This window comes from Pleuronectes platessa, chromosome 19 (assembly GCF_947347685.1).
Source record: "Pleuronectes platessa chromosome 19, fPlePla1.1, whole genome shotgun sequence".
Taxonomy (NCBI): Eukaryota; Metazoa; Chordata; class Actinopteri; order Pleuronectiformes; family Pleuronectidae; genus Pleuronectes; species Pleuronectes platessa.
This window is the reverse complement of record NC_070644.1, coordinates 21,328,333-21,351,661: the sequence shown is the minus strand read 5'-3', so window position 1 is coordinate 21,351,661 and position 23,329 is coordinate 21,328,333. Positions and strand designations below refer to the sequence as shown.

The 23,329-nt window shown below is 44.9% G+C and overlaps 3 protein-coding genes across 3 annotated transcripts; all 3 read left to right on the top strand.

Moving 5' to 3' along the window:
- The first annotated feature begins 103 nt into the window (after nt 1–103).
- On the top strand, nt 104–2,541 carry LOC128424800 (uncharacterized). Its single transcript, XM_053411207.1, has 5 exons — nt 104–291; nt 823–987; nt 1,187–1,308; nt 1,720–1,794; nt 1,939–2,541. The coding sequence occupies exons 2-5, from the start codon at nt 879–881 to the stop codon at nt 2,065–2,067; spliced, it is 435 nt and encodes a 144-aa protein (XP_053267182.1). The 5' UTR covers nt 104–291; nt 823–878; the 3' UTR covers nt 2,068–2,541.
- A 188-nt stretch (nt 2,542–2,729) lies between these two features.
- Nucleotides 2,730–8,646, top strand: dcp2 (decapping mRNA 2). The gene is made up of 11 exons (XM_053411186.1): nt 2,730–3,270; nt 3,722–3,873; nt 4,537–4,664; nt 4,817–4,915; nt 4,999–5,151; nt 5,233–5,345; nt 5,797–5,901; nt 6,248–6,356; nt 6,681–6,782; nt 6,968–7,019; nt 7,720–8,646. The coding sequence occupies exons 1-11, from the start codon at nt 3,203–3,205 to the stop codon at nt 7,836–7,838; spliced, it is 1,200 nt and encodes a 399-aa protein (XP_053267161.1). The 5' UTR covers nt 2,730–3,202; the 3' UTR covers nt 7,839–8,646.
- A 2,229-nt stretch (nt 8,647–10,875) lies between these two features.
- On the top strand, nt 10,876–22,926 carry LOC128424502 (3'-5' RNA helicase YTHDC2). The gene is made up of 26 exons (XM_053410697.1): nt 10,876–10,993; nt 11,141–11,231; nt 11,315–11,511; nt 12,500–12,702; nt 12,791–12,957; nt 13,530–13,632; nt 13,804–13,960; nt 14,338–14,430; nt 14,529–14,668; nt 15,622–15,757; nt 16,045–16,171; nt 16,504–16,569; nt 16,752–16,930; nt 17,062–17,158; nt 17,444–17,531; nt 18,498–18,572; nt 18,660–18,742; nt 18,895–19,000; nt 19,137–19,253; nt 19,662–19,934; nt 20,215–20,341; nt 20,773–20,969; nt 21,413–21,593; nt 21,829–21,917; nt 22,292–22,411; nt 22,774–22,926. The coding sequence occupies exons 1-26, from the start codon at nt 10,876–10,878 to the stop codon at nt 22,924–22,926; spliced, it is 3,483 nt and encodes a 1,160-aa protein (XP_053266672.1).
- The last annotated feature ends 403 nt before the right edge of the window (nt 22,927–23,329 follow it).

Below are 23,329 nucleotides of genomic sequence, written 5' to 3'. Positions count from 1 at the left end.
GCTGACAATATGACCGTTACGTTCCCGCCCCACTAAAGTTGTAACGATTTATTTTCAAGAGCTCTCGAAGGTCCCCGCCCCCTCCCTGCCCGCTGATTGGCTGAGCCGGAGCAGCGGGGCCCTTTGAATCTGTTGTTTTCAGGGAACTCGTCGCTTCTCTTCGCTTTTCGAGGATTGTATGAAGGATTCGAACCGGAGACCTCGTCCAGATCCTCGTGTGAGTCCACGTCCGCTTCCCTGAGTGACCCGAGCTGCAGAGACATCACGTGATCAATGTAAAGCTGCTCTTTGGTGAGTTCACTCCGCGTAAAGCCAGCAGGGGGCTAACGCTAGCTGTTAGCATGTAGCCGTTAGCCAGAGAAATATAATACCAGTGACTCGGTGAAATAATCCAGTTTAATCCAGTTTAATCCTCCACGTGAATTCAATCTGAATCTGATTCACTTCAGGGGCCAGTTTGATTCTTTTTACACGATCCTCGTTCAATATGAATCCAGTGTGAGGAGGTTTGACATCAGGTTCACAGTGGAACCAGGACCGGGACAGGTTCTTCACAGTGGACGCAGGACAGGGACAGGACAGGTTCTTCACAGTGGACCCAGGACAGGACAGGTTCTTCACAGTGGATACAGGACAGGGACAGGACAGGTTGTTCACAGGATTCGGGTCTGGACCCTGGAGCGTCTCCGAACCCGAAGCTTTCCTCTGGCTGAGAGTGATGAGAGGAGCATTTAGATGAGAGAGGGAATCTGGTGTTTTACAGAGGATTAAAACGTGTCTGTTTTCATTGATGAATCTTGAGACGTCCTCTGTCCTTCACAGTCAGTCCCTGCTGCAGCGTCTTTCCTCCCGTGGACCGGACCTGTGTGTCCACAGAGATGCGCCACGACTCCTCCAGCAGTCGTCGGAAGGGCAAAGCCCCGAAGCACCGCTCCGAGGTGTCGGCCCCGGGGACCGCCCGGTCCCCGAGGAGGAGGAGTGGTTCAGGTGAGATGAGCTGACCCAGTGAGGCTGACGTCTGAAGATGACTCAACATCCTCCTGTATGCATGCAACAGTTTTATTATTATTAGAAAATAAATTCCACCTTTTCGATACAACAGGAAAAACTCTGTCCCCTTTAAAACGTTTATCAGAACCAGTCCATACTCCAGAAGCTAAGATATTCCTCTGTCTGTGTTTTCCAGTCGCGGGTCCCGTGACTCCCAAGAAGAGACGGTTCCGACCGGGCACGAAGGCCTTGATGGAGATCCGCAGGTACCAGAAGAGCACGGACCTTCTGCTCAGGAAGGGACCGTTCTCTCGCCTGGTGAGTCGCTTGGACTTCAAACCACATGGAGAACATGAGCACTGGGGGTCATGTGGAACCTCAGGCCTAGCTGAAGCCTTTAGAACACAGGGAGCAGTTTGAATGCTGAGACAGTGGGGCTGAAGCTTTGTGTGAGAGGACATGGAGGGGCAGACGTCTCTGAATGGAGCTCAGTATCTCTTTATGCACTGAGACCTGGAGGAAAATAAAATTTAACATTTGGAATAAATCAATATAGATAAAGTCAGAATGGAAGCAGACCAATATGAAGTAATGTATAATAGTATTCAGCTCTATGCTCTCCACAGTGTAACATTGGTGGAGATTGAACATTTACAATGTGCAGTTTAAAAGCAGAAACTTAAACTGTCTGTTTTGAAAAGCACAAAGGAACTTCTTCTTTTTGTTCAGGTTCGTGAGGTTTGTCAAACTTTCTCCAGAGAGGCTCTCCGGTGGCAGGTTTACGCTATTCTCGCCCTGCAGGAGGTGAGAAGCTGCCTCCACCAGCAACAAGCTTCACAGTGTCTACTTCGTGTCCTCATTTGAAAACATTTCTCTCCTCCTGCATAGATATCATTCAGATAAAGTTAATGTTTCTGTTGTGTGGCTCCCTGCTCCTCACGCCCTCAGGCTGCAGAGGCGTTTCTCGTCCTGCTGTTCTCGGACGCCAACCTGTGTGCGATCCACGCCAAGCGAGTGACCCTGTTCCCCCGCGACATTCAGCTGGCCCGGAGGATCCGCGGCGTGGACACCCTGTGACAGCACCTCACACCTATCGCAGCAGGATCAAGATGCTCTCCACCACTTTAAACCTTTCACCTGTTTTTAGAAGCTTTCTGACATTTTATCAAATTTGGGTCTTAAAATTCTAGAGAAATAATGTATATTTATCGTAAGTTGTCCAAATATCATCGGAATGACAAGGTCAGGTCCACTGAGCCGCTTCAGAAGTGTTTAAGAAGAAGGAAAATTGTCCTGTTCTTTTATACATTTGTTAATGATCACTCCTCTGTGATGTTTCAATGACGTGTAAATGTTGCTCCATAATTCATAGAAAGTTATTTTCTTAATAAAAAGCCATTTTCTTCTTACTAAACGTGATGTGTTATTTTGATCTGGACTCCAGCAAAGATTTAATGTCAGTTGTTTTGTTTCTGTTCAACACAACAAGTGTAAATAACGACACATCTCCACTTCCTATAGATCAATAAATGAATATCTCTGTAAACAAGATATCTGGTGTGTACATGTTTTCACTATATATATATATAAATAAGTAGAATCTGCCCCGCCCACACTGACGAGCGCCTCCAGCAAGTGATAGACGGACAAAAGAGCCAATGGCGTTTCGTCTGGTCAAAGCTCAGCCTGTAATTGGACGTTTCATTTCCGGTTGTAAATAGCATGAAACTGGGAAATCGTAGCTTCACCGCAGGAAAAAAGGTCACATGATATAAAGTGCAGCTCCGTCACTTCATCCCAGGTTCGAGGTGGAGGTAAAAGACATTGAACATGTCCACCGACAGCTTCCTCCTCGTGTCCTCGGGTTAATGACTTCGTCAGACGAAGTTCATCACTTACTCTCGTTAAATGTATCATACATGAGTACTCGTTTCTCCCCTCCACCCTGTGTACCGTGAATGCAGCACAAACAGCAGACCCTGAAGAGTTGACGAGAAGAAGAAGAAGAAGAAGAGGAGGAAGAGGAGGAGGACGTAGACGTAGACGAAGAGTAGGAGGAAGAGTTGAGGTAGTTTCTCTGCTGCGCTGCGGACTCGGACCTGGTTCACATGTGGATGATGTGGAGCTGTGAAACAACATGAGCGGACACACACGGAAGTAGCTTCCCGCGCCCCTGCCTCCATCTCCGGCTTCTGTGAGAGCCTCCGTCGGGATGTTTTCAACCAACATGGAAAACAAGAGAGTGGACATCCCTTCCGGGGTCCTGGACGATCTCTGCAGGTAACACCGACGGGCACCGACGCTCACCGACACAGTCTCTTCATGAAGACGTTTACTGTGGAGCAGAAAGTCCGCAGCGTTGTTGTTGTTAGTAGCTCAAGTTAGCTTAGCTTAGCTGCCGTTACTCATTGTCTGTAGTTGTTGTTGTTAGCTTAGCTGCTTTTACACATTGTCTGTATTTGTTGTTGTTAGCTTAGCTGCTGTCACATAGTGTCTGTATTTGTTGTTGTTAGCTAACCTGCTGTTACATAGTGTCTGTAGGTGTCTGTAGTTGGAGTTGGAAGCTTAGGCGCTGTTATAAATTGTCTGTAGTTGTTTTGTTAGCTTAGCTGCTGTAACACGTTGTCTGTAGTTGTGGGGTTGTTGTTGTTAGTGTCTGTAGTTGTCTGTGATTGTCCCTGGCCTCCCGTCATGCTAACCCCTGTCTGTCCCCTGTCTGTCCCGTGCTCAGCCGCTTCATCCTGCACATCCCCAGCGAGGAGCGGGACAACGCCATCCGGGTGTGCTTCCAGATCGAGCTGGCCCACTGGTTCTACCTGGACTTCTGCATGCAGAACACGCCCGGGGCCCCGAGCTGCGGCATCAGGGACTTCGCCAAAGCTGATATCCTGACATGTGAAGGATGGAGTGAAGGATGACGTGAAGGAAGAAGTGAACGATGGAGTGAACGATGGAGTGAACGATGGAGTGAACGATGGAGTGAAGGAAGAAGTGAAGGAAGAAGTGAACGATGGAGTGAACGATGAAGTGAAGGATGGAGTGAAGGATGGAGTGAACGATGAAGTGAATGATCGTGTCCCGCTTGAGTGGCGGCTCTTCAGGTTCTTTAGGCTCTTCAGGCTCCTCAGGTTCTTTAGGCTCTTCAGGTTCTTTAGGTTCTTCAGGCTCCTCAGGTTCTTTAGGTTCTTCAGGCTCCTCAGGCTCTTCAGGTTCTTCAGGCTCCTCAGGCTCCTCAGGCTCCTCAGGTTCTTTAGGCTCTTCAGGCTCCTCAGGTTCTTTAGGCTCTTCAGGCTCCTCAGGTTCTTTAGGTTCTTCAGGCTCTTCAGGCTCTTCAGGTTCTTCAGGCTCCTCAGGCTCTTTAGGTTCTTCAGGCTCTTCAGGCTCTTCAGGTTCTTCAGGCTCCTCGGGCTCCTCAGGCTCCTCAGGTTCTTTAGGCTCTTCAGGCTCCTCAGGTTCTTTAGGCTCTTCAGGCTCCTCAGGTTCTTTAGGTTCTTCAGGCTCCTCAGGCTCTTCTTGTCTCAGTTATTTTCCTTGACAGCTGTGAACTTTTCCATCACTGTCCGTTTCTCCTGCCTCATGGAGAGGACGTGCAGAAGGTCCTGGAACAGTGGAAGGAGTACAAGATGGGCGTTCCGACCTATGGAGCCATCATTTTAGATGAATCTTTAGAAAACGTGAGTTGTATTTGCACACTCATACCTGACATAATAAAATAATAACTTTCAGAGAGACTCCTGATAGTCTTATTATGAAGGGGCTCACTATGGTTCACCTGGTGCTGTTGTATAACACCTCCCACATGCTGAGGCTTCCTGCTTCTCTTCAGGTTCTTCTGGTTCAGGGATACCTCGCCAAGTCTGGCTGGGGCTTTCCAAAAGGCAAAGTGAACGAGGACGAAGCTCCTCACGACTGTGCTGTGCGCGAGGTGAGCTCCGGGTTCTTTACCTCACATGAAAGCACTGAAAGCTGTAATCAGTGCTTTTAGTTCAAAGTTCTGTGGTTCTCCAGGTGATGGAGGAGACGAGCTTCGACATCAAGAATCGAATCTGCAATGACGCGTACATCGAGCAGAAGATCACCGACCAGGTGGTGAGGCTCTACATTATACCAGGAGTGACCAAGGACACGAAGTTCAACCCCAAGACCAGGAAAGAGATCCGGGTAGGAACCCTCACTCAGACGCTTGCTCGTCAGCTTTTCTTGGCCGACACAATGTTTCACGATCTTCCTCGTTTCCTGTAGAACATCGAGTGGTTCTCTATCGAGAAGCTTCCCTGCCACAGGAACGACATGACCCCGAAGTCTAAACTGGGACTGGCCCCCAACAGGTTCTTCATGGCCATTCCATTCATAAGGTGCGTTTGTTGAAAGGTTTTAATTGTGAATAAAGACCTCCTATCACATTGTGCCTCCTATAGACATTTAGAAAGAAAATATATAAATATTATTTGGACCTTTTCATTTCAACATCTGAGACTTACAGATTTATTTCTATTTTTCGTTTTATTTGAATATATATATTTTTTGCTTCCTTTTGTGTTTCCTCATTTCAAAGGAATAAGATTTACCACAGCGTTTCTTCACCTCCTGTTTACTTTATTTTGCTCTGTGCATGAAGTGAGTGGTATCACTGCTTCTTTTCTGTAGCACGCCTTGCATTACATTATTTAGGTATTGATAGATTAATATCATGTTTGCTCCATCTATACAAAGAGAAATGTAGAAATAACAATGTGCGGCTGCCTTGGTTTCATCACAGTAGTGGATTAGAGTTGATGACACACTTCCTACTTCCTGTCTGTACAGGCCGCTGCGAGAATGGATCAGCCGTCTGAAGGGCGAGTCGACCGACAGCGACGAGGACTTCACCAGCAGCGGCAGCACTCCAGGCAAACCTTCAGACAACGTCCGGTGAGCAGCACGTCCTGAGAACCTGGGGACCGGGAGGGACCCGTGTCCGGTTCCTTCTCTCAGAGATCTGTGCACAAGCTTCAACAGTAGCTTCGCTCGGCTCCTTGGTTTCTCACAAACAGAATAACTGAGTTCAGCCCAAAGTTAGATCCATTACCCACTAATTTAACGATAGGTAACTTTCGCTCAGTCCTCTGAATATATGAAAATATATATTGCATATAGAAATCCACCACATATGAAAACCACTGTTGCTAACACACAAGGAGCGGGGGGGTTCACCAACTGCTGACCGTCCATCCTGTTCAATAGAAAGTATCAACGTTATGATTTTATCTTCTCTCAGGTCAAAATCCCGCCACCTCACTGGGACCTATGTATTTCCTGTGAACAGCTGGACTAAACACGTGTCGCAGAAGGCTGCGGGCCAGCTGAGCCAGTCCGAGCCGAACCAGGTCAGACTAGACCGGGTACACACACTGTGCACTTCTGTTCTGTGCTTGGTTTCTACTGTTTTTTTATACTAGGCATTTGCATTCAACTGTAGGAGTTCACAACCAGCAGCAGTTAAATGTTATTAATGGAGTTAGGCTTCATCGATGCATAAACTCTAAATTAAAAAGGTCATATGATGCCTCAAACTTTGCCCTTGACCTCTAATCCATTTGTTCCTAAAGGTTTATAAACCATCCAAAAACATTTTCCAACAAAAAAATAAAAGCGTGACCCGAAGCAGAATGAGCGAGAGCTGCTCCTGACTCCTCTTGTGTATTCTGTAGAACCCAGTCTTAAAGAGCAATGGGAAGAAAAGTCAGGACTCCGTGGTGAAGAAAGGAGCCAACGACTCTGGAGCCAGCAACCAGCCGGGGAAAACCATATCAGTAAGTACCAAACTGTGAGATTCTGAGATTTCAGAATAAAGTTCAAATAAAGAAATGTACAGATTATTCTGCCAGTGGATCCTTGACCATTTTTCAAAGCCCTGTATGTAGAGTTAGTAAATGATTGTCTTGATACACAAGTAATTCTTAAAGACAAGCAGTGAACTCTTCTATTATTTCTGCAGAAGGACGATAAAAAACTTCAACCCAGACGACTGCAGGACAGCTTTGAGAGAAGTATGATTTACACAGTTACTCTTTACTGACTATGAATCTAAAATGAATTAACTCAATTAAATTATCTACTCATCCACTCGATCCGATAAAAAATTACAACATTATGTTCATACTTGGATTGTGTTGTTAAAGTGTAAAATGTTTTCCTGGTTTTCAAATTGTAAAGACAAATAATATGTGGATAATTCAGTAATAAGTGCTGATAAAAAAATCTGCATTTATCACTGAATTGAGTGTGAACATGGAGAAAGTTTCCTCCTTCACTCCCTGAACACCGGCTCCATGTAACTGAGTCGGTTCCATCGCCTGTGAGAAGATATCCCCACATGTGGCTGCAGGGGGCGCTGTTGATCTGTAACAGATGCATCGTGTTGCATTGTGAGCTTAAGGGAGTGATATGATTAGAGACTAAGTTAAAATGGAAATGGTTCTCCTGACCATCACATGAACGATGCACTAGAGAGGAAACCACTCTGATTGTACCGAAGTGGTTCAGACCAAAGCTTCATGTCCTTCAAACAATCTGACTGAGAGCAGACTTCACCTGTTTCATTGAATGTTGAGACAACAACAAACCAAGTTGGGGGGAAAAACGTTGTTTTCACTATTGTTCCAAGTTCCAGCTTTAGCTTGCGGAGATGAAAAGCTAAGTGAACGTCCTCCACAACTGGAAACTGTTAAGAAGCTTTTCTTTTCACAGATGGGTCTGAGTGCAGCTCCGTCGACCTCAGCAGAGACTCGGAGCAGCTGCTCTCGTCCAAGACTTTCCTCAACTTCAGATTCGACAGAGAAGCCATCATGAAATGTTTTGACTACTGACATGATGAAGCATTGTGCCACTCCTGCAACAATGTCCAAATATGGCCTCACTGTTGATGACGTGAAACAAACCAGCATGAAAACATCCTCTTCTCTCACGCTCATCAAAAACGAGAACAAAAATCCAAACACAATTTTAATGCTAAAAGAGCATTTCAGTGGATTTTCCATGTCAGGATCATCACACAGCCAATTTAAGAATGGAAAATAGAAAGTCCTTTTCATGTTCATTCCAATGGTTGTGGCAGTGTAGCACACAGAAACACATTCTCTCTCTGGCATTGACTTTTTAATTTTTCACAAATAATATACAGAAGAGGCAAAAAAGCATTTCAATTTGCCTCAGTAGATACATTTTAATAGTCAGCCAAGAACTTCTGTACATTTTTGTAGATGTTTCTCTAAATTTGACCCACTTGTGTTTGCCAGATTTTTAGCAGTAATGTAAAATCAATAACGTCCTGCACAGGTTTACGTGTTTAAATACCTGTTAAGTTTTATCAGACAAGTTCTCGGTGGTGTTCTTCATGACCCACGTGTGCCACAGAGTGCAGTCAGCATGATAACATTCAGACTCTGGACAGAGGACCACTACTGTGAAGATATTCACATATTCACCTGAAAACATGAGCAAAGGTCACTTTTCATAGAATAATGAACTGTTTCCAAAGTCTGTAAAGTTCAACCCACAGTCTAAGAACCTACATTCTGGATGTGAGTTCTTTGTTCTTACTGACTGTACAGATGCTGATCTCCAGTTGTCCTCACTGATGTTATGACTGTGAATAAAGTAAAGTCTGATTTTTCACTCTTGACAGTTGACTCTTAACTAGATTAACTAGATTGAGATGATATTTCAGTCTCTGTTCCCCTGGAGAAGGTCTTGATAACGCTGTGTCAGTAGGAACGTCAGTGCTTTATGGTTTGTTAACGTGTCACAGGAACATGATCCTGAAGAGACATCTGAATCCATCATAAAGCTCTTATTTCAAATCGCTCTGTAGATCTAAAACGTATGTGAGAAAACTTAGAAGTGATTTAGAGGAAGAGAAGTTCTGTAGTCTGGAATTGAAAGAATCAAGTACAACGTAGTGTTTACAGGCTGTGTTACATAATAAATATACAGTACTAGTTACTATACCAACATATATACTATGTTGGGTTGAACATTGTAATTTGAAGGTGGTAAATTGTCTTTGGCTCCAATGAAAATCTAGATAGATTACAAATAAAGAGGCGTGTAAAGCACTGATCTGCAGAGCTGCAGCCAGCTGAGTACTGTGATCACTGAAGAGTTCAGTGTGTCGTCCAGGAAGGAAAGGCAGCTCTGCTCATAACTACATTATCTGAATACTTTTATTGTGAAGGCTGGACGCTCAGCTAACTATAACTAAACATCTGTATGATGGATATTTATATGATAATGTCACAGATGTTGGTTTAGTGACACTAAACGTGTTTAAATCAGAAGGAAGTGACGTTATTTTGATGCTAAAGTTGAATCATGATTGTTGTCATACATCTAAAGAGCTGTTGGCACAAATACAGTGAAGATGTTTGTGTTCACTATTAGACAGAAATGTGTGTTCACGTTGGATCAGATCTTTGATTGTGAAGGAGATGAACCGGATTTAGGTCCGTTGTTGGCGCCACTCACTGCGCGCGTGATCGGAGAAGGTGCGCGTCTCCGTGAAGAACCGGGTGAAGAACCAGAAGAAGAACCAGAAGGAACCGGGTAAAGAACCAGAAGGAACCGGGTGAAGAACCAGGTAAAGTACAGGGTGTGTCTCCGTGAAGAACCAGGTAAGGAAGCAGGTTAAGAACTGGGTAAAGAACCGAGTGTGTCTCGGTGGGGAACCTGGATCCTGGGAGAGAGGGGCTGAGGTGACTGGGTGAAGTTCCTCTGCAGGTGCTTTTCATTTATCCGCCGCTCGGCTAAATTAGCCGAGGCTAGCTGTAAATTAGCCGAGGCTAGCCGTCAATTAGCCGAGGCTAGGTGTCAATTAGCCGAGGCTAGCCGTCAATTAGCCGAGCCGTCAATTAGCCGAGGCTAGCTGTAAATTAGCCGAGGCTAGGTGTCAATTAGCCGAGGCTAGCCGTCAATTAGCCGAGCCGTAAATTAGCCGAGGCTAGCTGTAAATTAGCCGAGGCTAGCCGTCAATTAGCCGAGGCTAGGTGTCAATTAGCCGAGCCGTAAATTAGCCGAGGCTAGCTGTGACTAGCTAGCTGGGGAGCCCGTAGAAACACAAGTAGCCATTGAAGCTAATGCAGGTCAGGGGAAGCTTGTTGTCCAGCGGCCGGTGAGCGTTTAAACATCCATAACTTCTTCTATTAATTATTAAACGTTTTCCGGTTACATCTGTTTAATCTCTGATATTCCCGCTCTAACGACCCGTGGTGACGTATGGACTCAAGATGGCGGCAGCACTGCTCGTTTGGTTATTACTGTATAATTACTGTTCTTGTCTCTTGTTATCACAAAGTGCTGAAATCATGTCTTCAGGAATCCAAACACAACCAGCACAGGAACACAAGTTAGTGTAGCGGCTCGCACACCAACCAGCAGGTCAGCGGTTTGATCCCCATGTCCGCCTGCCACAGTGCCCTTGGGCAAGTGACAGTTTATGAATGTTTGTGCTGTGTGAATCAATTGAGTGATTAACAAGGCTGGATAGCAATATATACATATATTTATAATTTATATATATATATTAACATCCAGTTACAATGCCCCCCCCCCCCCCAGAGAATACTCACATTAGTCTTATTTCCTAATTACACTGCATGCCATCCTTGTGTTTTTACACCTAGTGTGTGTGTGTGTACGTGCGTGTGTGTACACAACTCAAAGAAACATGCAGAGATCTTAATATTTCCATGGAATTCCACCTGACTTCAGTGGAGGGTTAAACCCCCTGGATATTTCAACAGGCCATTGACGAGGGCACACAGTTCACACAACAGAGATCGGTTGTGTTATTGTGAGAAGGACATTTGAGCTGTGATAAGATTAAGTGTCGTTGTGTTGCAGTGCATCATGTCGACGAACGCCACAAGCCAGAGCCCGCCCCCCCGAGAGGAAGTTCACGTCAACGAGGAAGTGGAGATAGCAGTTAACTTCTGTCTGGAGAGGTTTCAGTTCAGTGAAGAGAGAGGTATCAACTGTTATTGTTCATTTTGTATCACAGAGCAGATCAGGTGACGTGCCTCTGTTAGTGATGTCCTTCTGTCATGCTCACTACTGGTCCCAGTGTGAGGCGTTATAGAGTGTCATCACATTTCTCCTTTCCCTGACCAATCAGAGGTGGACCTTCCCTCCTGCTTCTCTGGTGCTGAGAGGGCTTATATTCATCGAGTGGCCCAGTCCCTTGGTTTCCTCTCTAAGAGCAAAGGGTAAGTTCCTCCACCAGCCGAAGAAACACTGAACGACTAAAGACGACCAGAGTCTCTTGTGTTTAAACAAGTTTCTCTTTTAGGAAAGGACTCCGTTGCTTCATCACCCTCTGGAAGAAGGATGGATCAGATAAATCTCCTTCTGTCATGCCGCTCATTATCTCCCAGAAGTCCCTATGTGCCATCAACTCTCTGCTTCAGAAATTCCCCATCAGCCACAAGGGCCGCACAGATGTGCAGCACACTGACAGAAGTGGCATGTGCCGGCCGGCTCAGCGCTGTGAGTTTCACTGAGCAGCTTCACAAAGCAGAGCTTTCTGCAGTGAGCGGATTTCTTAATGTCATGTAAACATGAAGCCTGGTTTCTGAGGTCAGAGAAATCCAATTCCCCAAAGTATTTTTCCTGGGGCATGCAGAATTCTCTGGCACAAGCATCACATCGTATTTGAGAATTATGTATCTGCAATTATACGATACGATAAGGAAAATTATGAGATTTCAGTTATCAGGTATCGCTCAATGACTAAGAAAACAGCAGAGCCTGTGTGTTTGCCCCTCTTGTAAAATGTGTCTCATAAACTCCAGAACGAACCAAAGTAAAGCTCAGCACTGCACTGGATCCAAGTACCTCTGGCCAGAGTTGGTGTTCACTGTCAATGAGTGAGCGCCGGTCAGCGGGGGGGGGGGGGGGGACGTGCAGCAGGCTAATACAGCACAGTACAAGGACACCAGACCTGCAATGTGCGCTTGCCCCCATCCAGTCACAGCGATAGCAGCCATCCTGCAGCGGTGGGCCTTGTTTGGTACCTACGGTCCGGTAAAGGAGTTCCGTGACATTTTTAGAATTTGGGTTAGACTTGGTACCGAAGTATCGGTTCTCGAGACATCCCTACTCTGAAAGTTGCTCTCTTACTACCCTGGAATTAAGAGAATGAATAATAGCCTGAAGAACAAACTAGCACAACAATACATGCATTCTACACTAAGCTTTATTTAGCAGCACTTGTGGTTTATATATTTATATTTTATTGTCGGTTCCCCAGTGATATCAGGAAAAAAATCAATAACATGACAGCAGAGTTTTTTAAATCTTTAAAATCAATGAGCCAAAACAAGTCCTGTGAATGAAACAATGACACTGTTCACATTTCCATTCTTTCCACACAGTGATGTCAATTCACTGAGTCACACCATGCTCCTCTGCATTCAGGAGGCCGGGTCTACTGTGCCTCAGGCCATGTAAAGTCCTTCTTCTTATCTTCCCTCAGACAACAGCGGTGACAGATACAAGCCTCTTGGATGCTTAGACAACAGCGCCCCCTTTGTGCCTCCAAGGAGGAATCCTTCTGAGCTGGACCGTTTCCGACGTTCCCTACCGATTTATGAATCCCAGGAAGACATCGTCCAGCTCGTCAGAGCAAACAGGGTGGTGCTAGTGGTGGGAGAGACTGGCTCCGGAAAAACTACACAAGTGGGTTTGTTCGACAGACAGGCAATCCTGCATCTACTGGACAAATTGATATGAAAGCTGGTCCGTTTGACCCCTGTTCATTGTGCAGATCCCGCAGATGCTGCTGGATGATTGCAGCTTGAACATGGAGCCCTGCAGGATCCTCTGCACTCAGCCAAGGTGGCTGGCCGTCCTGGTTGTGGCTGAACGAGTGGCGAAGGAGAGAGGGGAGAGTGTGGGCCAGACCGTGGGTTATCATATCAGACTGGAGTGCAGGTAGATGAGACAAGAATCTGTTATCTGTGATAGAAGGACAAACCGACACGTCTTATCTCAGCTAACTACGCACAGATCAATTGATGGACAAACATGGGACGTTGAAGGACAAGTGGAGATGAAATAACTGGATTTGAAAGCAGTAAAATAATGTAGCAGCGGACACTGATGCATTTCACACATCCGACACGTTGACACTTATTAGATCAAAGTTATGTCCAACTTGAGCGTTTTTTTAATTAAATGTATTGACTGTACAATATGTTTTCTAAGCAGCTAATAGAAGTAAGTAAAGATCCTCCCACTATCCAGAAGTGAATCTAAAATATCTGGGATATGAACGCTGACATCATTTGAAGCCAGAGTCTTTACAGTAGTGATCATGGAGCAGAGTCTTGGTATCGAAGTCCCAGCGATACACATATTTCACCAATCGCAAGATGGTCTCAGCTGTCAATCAAATAACCAATATCACAAACATGAACATACATCATACATAATCTATGATATGTGATATATGTGCTCTCCTGTCTGAATTAAGCTGTATTCTGAAAGTGACTCTGAACCTTTAGACACTGTCCGATGACGCTTCTGACCTTCTGCACCAATGAAGTGCTTCTCAAAACATTGATGGCTGGAGAAGACTGCCTCAAAAATGTGACACACGTCATTGTGGTGAGCATCAAGACTTGAATATAGAAGACATATAGAGTCAGACGCCTCTAACACCACTTTATGAACCATAGCTGTTGAAGTAGGGATTGTTCTTATCTCCCAGTTAAGACTTTTGTGTTGAACTCACGGATCGATCACACAGTGTTAAAGTGATTTGCTGTGTTTCAATAGGACGAAGTGAATGAGCGTGATGGTCTGACTGACGTCCTGCTCACCAAGATGCAGAGTGTGCTTCAGAACATCCCAACACTGAAACTGATCCTGTCCACTGCAGCTCTGGATGTCGACCTGTTCTCCCAGTACTTTGGCTGCTGCCCTGTTATCCACCGTGAGCTACACGAACTAACTCAGTGCTGTGATTGAACGCTCGTATCAGGTTACGTACACTTTATCTGGTCTGCGAGCTATGAGCCACGACTCCAGACTTTTATTGCAGAAATGGGTTATGAAGGAGAGACTTCTTGCCCATGGAGAATCATAAAAGCCAAAACCACGATCGTCCTGAACGTTTATAACACTGGTGCAGGCCATTTAAGACTTAAAAAGTCTTATATTAAAATCAACGAAATTTAATATCTCAAATTGACCATAAATTTGCTGCAAACTTTATATTGTGTGTGGTATAACTGGTTAGAAATTTGAGTTATCTAAGAACAGTCATAATTTTGCTGTATATCTTTATTAAAGTAAGTTTTTTTCATCTAGTCAAAGGACGACAGTTGGAAGTGCAGGAACTTTTCCTGGAAGACGTTCTGAAGCTGACGGGCTTCAGGAAAAACAAGCTTGAGACACAGAGAAGTACGAGGCTGTAACTTTATCATCGAGTCCGACTGAATGAACAATTAAAAAAAGGTCTTGATCTCATATATGTGTGAATGTCCTGCTCTGGTTGTCAGAGGAGAATCAGCAGACATGTTTGACCAAGTGGTGTAAGTTGGTGGAGACCAGGAAGAAACCGAGGAGCCTTGAGTCTTTCCCAGGCTTCGTTCAGGACCACAGAACCCTGGACAGAGAGGACGCCCCCGCCACCAAGCCGGTAAACACACACCTACACACACACACACACACACACACACACAGAGTGTAGCCAATCATAGGTTGTTTACCTGAACTCGCTCGCAGGCAGGAGAATGAAGAGGAGGTAAATTACAGAGCGTTACAGAAATGGTTGCACACGGCTAAGCCTCCAGTCAGATGCTGGAGATGTATGTGGAGATTTGGGAAATTACTCAAGCAGACTATTGTCTGATCATGGCTGAGGGCTGTCACTTTGTATTCACAACTCAAGCATGGGGGGGAAGTTGGGTTTGACTTGATTAAGGGTGCTTCGACTGATCGGTCCATATTCCTTCTAATTAGTTTGAACGGCGATTTCTATTAACGCAGATCTGATGAGGCGAAACCAGCTGTCACTCGTGAAGTGCAACTCTCAGCAGAGATGAGAAGGAATTGAGATGGCTCACTTGTCATCTTTTTCAATAAATACCTCTTCTCGATGCATCCAATAATTGTATTTCTATACATGACTTCTTTTTTTATCAGCGTGTGACTAGAGGTTTGTATCTTTTCGAGCCTCATGATTTGCGCTTTAAAAAGTATTTTAGACCGTTTCTGGTATTAACAGTGTATGATTTACAAAACAAGTTTTTCAATTCAAAAATCAGATTACAGCCGTCAGTTTATAACAGTGGTCACTGATCTCCACATTGATTTGATCAGTGTGGCTCCCCCTGGCAGCACCAAGGAGCATTACTCCGCTGGTCAACAAGAGACTCTGCTCCTCTGATGTTTTCTAATCATCACACTTAGAACTGATCTTCATAGAAGAGTGTGTGTGTGGGTGTGTGTGTGTCTGACTCTGTCGCTCACTCTTTTTCATGGTGAAACCTCTTGTTTCTTAAAGGTTCTCAGGTCTGTGTGGTGATTGTGTGGCGCTGACGTGTGTGATGTGAAACCTGACAGAGCTTAGTGTGTGATTCTGTGTTGTAGAGACAGAAAGACTGTGACCAGCTGGAGCCAGGCCTGGTGAAGCAGATGGACTCCTGCCTCTTCAACATTTTCTACAGTCAAGACCAGGACTCTTTCAGTCAGCTCTACAACCTCATCCTCTCCGAAAATGTAAACGGTAGGATTCTCCGAGTCGGTGTCCGCTCCTATTCACCGTGGCTGCTGATCATTTTATCATTTGATCATTTGATCCTCATCTTGAAGCAGTTTTTCTGTTTCATGATGAAACAAACGTGATATGTTGTGTTAATCAGTGAGGTTTAGAAGTGTTGGCGGGTGTACTTTATACTTTAACAAATTATCTGCAAACTAGTGATCCTGCAAAAATGAATATCATGAAGCAGGTACAGAGTATGGATGATGCGTTAGAATACGAAGCCTTGAAATGTTTCTTCTTGTAAGTAGTGGACTACAGGCACAGTGAGTTGGGGGCCACGGCTCTGATGATGGCATCAAGTCGAGGATTCATGAAGCAGATGGAGCAGCTGCTCATCATGGGAGCTGACATCAACGTGAAGGCGTCTAATGGATGGTAGGACATCCGTCAGGATACAGTCATTCTTTTATTGTTTTATATGTTTACTTCATCCTTTCTTGAACCTTCAGCTAGGGCTGTGACGGTAACACACTCTGATGCATACCGCGGGATTGAGCTCCTTACTGTCGTCACATCAGGCCGATGAATGTGCTGCTCTGAAGAAAGATTTAACTCATTAAAGAAAAGTGTCCATCATTATGTGATCAGTGTTGATCAGTCGTGTTTGTGGCTCCATCACCACGATGAGAACACGTCCAGCCCGAGCTGCAGGACACGAGCACTGTGGATGAGAAAGTATGAGCCCCACTGCTTTGGTCTCGTTTCAGGACAGCCTTAGACTTCGCCCAACAGTTTGAACACACAGATGCTGTGGATCTTCTCAAATGCTCCATGTGAGTGTAATGTCCACCTCACTGTGTGAAAGTGTTTCTGTGGGAGCTCTTTGTGGAGAGATGTCACTCTGGATGTTATTGTTCCATTAAGAAATCTTTTATATTCTTTCTGACTGAGCTTTTCCAGATGTAAATGTGGATGTACAGTCATCTCAGTCATGTGGGTTGCTGTTCCTGTGCAGTCCTTTGAGGGAGGAGAGCTCCCTGGAGGAGTCCACTGGGGGGCAGTGTGTCACTGCAGAGACGAGCGCTGAAGAGCACGAGCTGCTTCGACTGTACCAGCAGAGCTGTGGGGACGAGTGGGTGGACCTGGACCTGATCGTGGATCTGCTGCACTACATCTGCTCCACCACCTGTGACGGTGAGTCTCATCTGGATTGGAACAACATAGCTGCTGATTGAGCGTGTTACACGTGTCACAGACAGATTTCACTGTGTGTGGGCGACGTTGGGGTCTTTTTAAGACATTTACTTTTATCTGTCTGTCTTCAGGTGATGTCCTGATTTTTCTTCCGGGACACGATGAGATAGTTGGTCTCTGCTACCGCATCCTGCACGACGATAAGAGATTCTCCACCCACTCTGAGAAGTACATATTAGTGCTGTCAAACGATTAAAATATGTAATCACGATCACTTATAACGCATTTCTGAAAGCACAAACCGGTGGCACCTGTATCCAGGACTTTTACATTTTATTTCTGGACAGTGGAAGGAAGTCGAAATGCGTCGTCCATCTTTATTTGCAGTCTGTGGAATTGACTCATTCCTCGATTTATCTTGCTTTTCATAAACACTGTATTCTTTATCATGGGCAGTTTGTGAAGTGGTTGTGTTGAGCGTAGTGTGTCTGATGGACGCGTGTTGTGTCTCAGGTTCCAGATCTTCACTCCACATTCAGAAGTTCAGACTCTGGAGCACAGGAAACTGTTGAGTGCCTCTCTGCCCGGTGTCAGAAAGATGGTGAGTCTGATGGCACAGGTAGCACTGACTTTTTCATGAATGATTCAGTCCACAGCTCCAATAGTAACTTTTACCTTTGCTTTTTCCACTTTAATTAAAAAACTAAAACAAACGTTTGCTTGTTGAGATGCTCAAAGACATTTCTCTTCAGCCTCCAGCAGGTTGACTGTTCTCTAACCCTCCACATCAAGCTCTCCAGCCTCTGATCACATTCACTTTGCTGAGTGGCTAATGAGGTTTTTTAAACACTATGAAAAGTATTTATCCCAAATTCATTCATTTTACTAACTTGCTCAGAAAGAAGCTGCTGAAATGTGATATAAAAATTCCACATAATATAATACTACATATAAGTTATTTAGTGGTGCACAACATCGATATTCGCCTCGATTACTGACATCGGCGCATCGGTAATAAAGTTTAGTTAAATCAAAGATTGTTTAATAGATATGACTGAATTTGTGCTCATTAAAAGATAAGAGTGATAAAGGGCTGAAATAATTTAAAATGGTGCTTTTTAAATAATGATTTAATTATTTTCCAGGCACAAAAGGGTGAATGAATAACAACAAAAACAAAACAAACATCGATGTCGGCCAAGAATTTCCATATCGGTGCATCCCTAAAGTTATTGTTTGATTGAATAGTAACGGTTTGAGACATCATGATTGACAGCTGTGACTGACTTGTGATTGGTCGAGCCCATGTGTCGGTGGAACCTCGATATCGTTGCTCCACTCCCGATCACTACTGAGATATTTTAGCTTCTTTCTATACAGTGGTAGGAAGCTCTGTTATTTAAGTCTATGGTCAGGACACAGTTGACATTCGTTTGGTCCAGTATGCCAGAACACAGGTTCAGATCTGCTGCAGTTTATTGTAGATGAATGGATGATGTATGTTTTACAGTAAACTTGAATGAATTTGCTGTAAAACTTGATAACACTGGTTATTTCATCCACTCAGATCCTCTCCACTCATGATGCTGAGACGAGCGTCAACGATGTGGTGTTTGTCATCGACACGGGGTTGGTCAAAGAGGTACAGTCCTGAAGAGTTGAATTTATTATGAAAGTGGAACAAACACGTGGTTATTAATTAACAAATGATTTTTATTCCCGGTTGTAGAAGTGCTTTGACAGCGTCAGTCGTTTGTCCACTTTAAAGACGGTTTGGATTTCCAAAGCCAGCGCTCTGCAAAGGAAGGGAAGGTAATTTAAATAATGTGCAGATCCTGTTTACTCTCTTTTCATCTTAACAGTTGATTCTTTAATTACCTGCTGCTGTTCATTTCATTGTTCACCTACTTCATAAAGTCTGAGGTTTGAGTCATTGAGGTACTGAGCGTGTGTCGTGTCCACAGAGCTGGATGCAGCCGACCAGGCACCTGCTTCCACCTCTTCAGTCGCATCCGGTTCAACAACATGCTGAGTTTCCAGGTTCCACAGCTGCTGCAGATGCCTCTGCAGGTAGACCCACACGTTGCAGCTCTCATCCAATCCAGTGTCTCTCTTACTTTAAATCCAGCAGGAAGAGACAGGATAATAGCTGAATGCTACTTAAACACGCAGCTCTTAACTGCCATAATGTGTCCATGTGTTTAAGGAACTGTGTCTGCAGACCAAGCTGCTCGCTCCCTCCTGTCCAGTGGCGGATTTCTTGTCCAGAGCTCCACAGCCTCCGCCTGCACATGTCATCACAGAGGCTGTGAGCATGCTTGAGGTATCAAGTAATAACAAATCCTCCGGTAACCTAAGTATGATGTCTGACACAAATCACTACACGTTAATCTGTACATGTGCAAGCAGCAACATAAACAATAGAACATGAGGAGTGACACACCATCACCTCACACCTGGAACAGGCCCTCCTCCCCAGTGACAGCCTGTCAAAACCTCCAGAACCTTCACCGGCCTCTGCAGGAGGACTCATTGATGTTGGCTTTTAATAACCGGTGGTCCTGCTCAGTTTCATCTGTTTGTCCGTATCCGTAAAGCTTCAGAAGACGTTCACAAATACGAAATATAGAAACACAGAGTGTGGACAGACGACAATGTTACAGTTAATCAGTCTGAAGTATAACTGTTGGTTAACGGCTGAAGGGTTAATTATAAGCATCTCTCTCCTCAGGTGACAGGTGCTATGGACCAGAATGAAGACCTGACTGATTTGGGCTACCACTTGGCCGAGCTGACCATAGAGCCCCACCTGGGCAAGATGGTGCTGAGTGCCTTGGTGCTCAAGTGTCTGGACCCCATTCTAACCATTGCCTGTATGCTGGCTTATAGTGACCCCTTCGTCCTTCCTGCGCAGGGCTCTCAGAAAAGAGCTGCTCTGATCGCCCGCAGACATTTTTCCTCGTGTAGCGTGAGCGACCACATGGCCCTGCTCACGGCCTTCCAGGTAGGCTTCCTCTGCACCTGGTCCTCCTGTCCACACGAGGTCCCAGGAACGCCTTTCAGGAATTTCTTAAAATTTGGCACAAACATCACTTGTACTCAAGGATGAGATGATTCGATTTGAGATTATTTAACAGATTGTCTACAACTGGCCATATTTTAATTATGTGGCATTATGAGGAATGTTCTTTCACAAAACAAATTGTTAATGATTGAGTTTTAATCATGACACAGTCAAGTTCCCTCGTCCATGTTCTAAGCATCTGTTGTGTGTTTGCTGTCAGGCTTGGCAGAGGGCTTGCTCTAACGGCAGTGAGAGATCCTTCTGTAAGAAACACTTCCTGTCCCACTCGACCATGGAGAAGATACATGGCATAAGGATACAGCTGCTCGCACAGCTCCGTGCTATGGGTCAGTGGTTCTTGGTGGTGTGACCTCATCAAACTGTCTGTAATCTGTTGTGTCATTATCACATTTCCAGGTCAAAGTATGAAAGGAGACTTCTTATGTTCAGGTCGGTTTTAAAACTCGGGGATTAGCTCCTGTCTCTTTAAGGCCCCCCTCCCGATAAGGCACAGTCTGCTCTCATTGGATAGTTGGACAAACCTGTTGTGATTGGAAAACTACTTCAGCGCATGTAGGAAAGGTTGGCCTCCACACTCAATTGACCTGGCTTTGTTTTGGGTCAGACTCGCTGCTAGGTGTGCACAACGCACAAAAGACACAATGCCAGGGTCTTTTCTTTTCGTATATATCTCCTTTAATAGAATCCCTCAACATCCCTAATTGTCTAGAGAAATAAATAAAACAAACAACCTTGTAATGTCCAGTTTGTTCCCCAGGTTTTGTGCAGGCCCATGGAAGCAGTGACATTGTTGAATTGAATCATAACTCAGAGAACTGGGCGGTGGTGAAGGCAGCGCTGGTGGCCGGCATGTATCCAAACGTGATCCACATCGAGCAGGAGACCTCGTTGATCTGCAGTAACAAGAAACAGATCCACTTCCATCCCTCCTCCGTCCTGAACCAGTTCAAGGAGGTGCAGATAACCTCACAGCTTTAAAGTCCTCCTCCAGGGAGAAGGGAGTTTTTTAACATGTTGGCATGTTGTATGATGAAAGATATGCTTTGAGCAAAATAACAACGAGTGTTTCCACCTCAACTGAAGGATCCAAACCACCTGTTAGTGATGTCACAGACCTTTGAAACCAGTCCTGTCACGTGTGGCTGGGGCTCACTGGCTGTGGTTTAATACATTTCGTAATAAATGTGATTTTAAAACCTTTATGTTTTCTATCAAAGTAAATTCACACGTTTAAGTGCCTAGTATCTCTTTAAGCACGTTTATTATCTTACACATATTCTATCTCAGCTCAACTCCTCAGCCCGTCCGGCTGGATGGCCGTGGCTGACGGATTTTAAAAGTCTACTTGAAGTGGTGGGATCAGGTTCAAACTTTCTTTGTGTCTTTTTGCTGTTAAGAGAACCTCATCCAAATGGGGCGAGGCTCTTCCCACCGAGTGGTTAATCTGTGATGAGATCCGTCGAGGACAGAAGGTGGCCAGTGTCCGCTGCTGCTCCCTGGTGACGTCCATCACCGTGGCCCTTTTTGGAGGTTGTGCCTCTTTCCCCCTGGAGGAGCACACTGTGCCGGGAGCCGCTGGTGAATAAAGGAAAACATTGTTTGTAAAGATTTTACAATCACTGTGAATTGAACTAGAATTCAACCCCTGATGACCTCGGTTGAGACATTGCTACAGTTTTCAGTCTTTTGGGAATTTGAGGAATTAGTATTTTGTGATTAGTGTATTTTCTTAGCAGGGACCAGTGGTTTATAATTGGAGTTGATTTGGAATTCTGTCTGATTCAATATTTGTTTCCAACTTCGTGTGTGTCAGACCGTCCACAGGATGACAGTGACAGCGGGTCAGAGGACGTGGCTGAGCTCAAGGTGGACGACTGGCTCGCCTTCCAGTGCGAGTCAGAGGTGAGAGAACACCAGCTCACTGTCCCTTCAGCCATTTAAATCTCAAACCTTAAGAGAGGTGCTGGAAGTTGTCCAATCACAGCAGATTGAGCCACCTGGCCAATCAGAACAGAGCACCTCTCTTATGCTTTATCAGAAGGTCTTAAACAGATAGGAGTGTAAAACCAAGTGTTTCCGACCGAGGCTGAAGAGGAGTTGCAGTGTTGGAAAGTTCTCACTTTTCTTCGCTGAGGTTGTTGCTCTTTTGTTCTGTTGTTTCTTCTTCGCTCATTCTGAACCGTTGCTCTCGTGTTTATTTCCATCTTTTGTTCTGGATGTTTTGTGCTGAATCTTTTCTCACGTGTTCTGTCTGGTGTCATGCGTGATGTAATCAGGGAGCCAGGATGGTCCTTAAACTGAGGGAGATGTGGCAAAATCTTTTCACTTGGAGGACCAGCTTCCCTTCAAAGCCCTACAACCAGAAGGAGCAGACCATCCTGAAGACCCTGATTTCTGTATGTCACCTTCCTTTTCTATCTGGAATTTTGTCACCATCTGTTTGAGTGAAAAATGAGAGATGTTTGAACTTGACATTGGAATGTGTGTTTGACAGGTACCAGCTGGGGAGTGAGTCATGTCATGAGTTGTATCTGTGTGCTTAACTTCACGTAATCTTCCCATGATGCACAGTTTTACATTTACACCTGGTTCACCTGTGACCTGGAGCCACCTGAAGGTGCTTTGCCTCTATGGTGAACAGACGGCCTGATTTCTAGTCTGTCAACAACTCTTATAGTGCTTAACATTGTATATCTAACAGTTCATTATGTGGCTGTTAACATGACATGACTGACGAGTTCCAACCGATGTCCCTCAGGTGCTCACGGAGGAAGAGCAGAGGGCGGGCCTGCAGCAGCCTTCAGGGATTGGCCAGCGGCCCCGGACCACTAAACCAGGGGAGTGGCTCCAGGCCTCAGCGAAGACCTCCAAGTACAGCCCCCAGCAAGCCACCAGCACCGGCCGTGACTAGTGAGGAGTAGTCTCACCACATGTTGATCATAGTGTGTTTAAGTGAAGAGTCACATGAAAAGGACACGTATACCTGCTCTCTTCTTTTAGATGAGCTCCTTCTGTCCCAGAGTCAAATCTGTAGAACAAGACAGAAAGACCGAGTTCTTTATTATTACCAAAGTGGAAACTTCACAACAACCTTTTCCCCTGAATCATAAAAAACTAAGGAGGTAGATGAGAGAGTCAAATGAACTGACAGAGATTCTAGATGTTTATTTTAAACAAGTAAACAACTTTTGCCTGGAAGCCTAATTGCAGCAAAAATAAAGTTGTTAATAAAGTAATTAAAGACATCACAGTAATAATATTCGGATTAATTTACAATAACAGAACAATGTATATATACAAAATGTATACTTGAA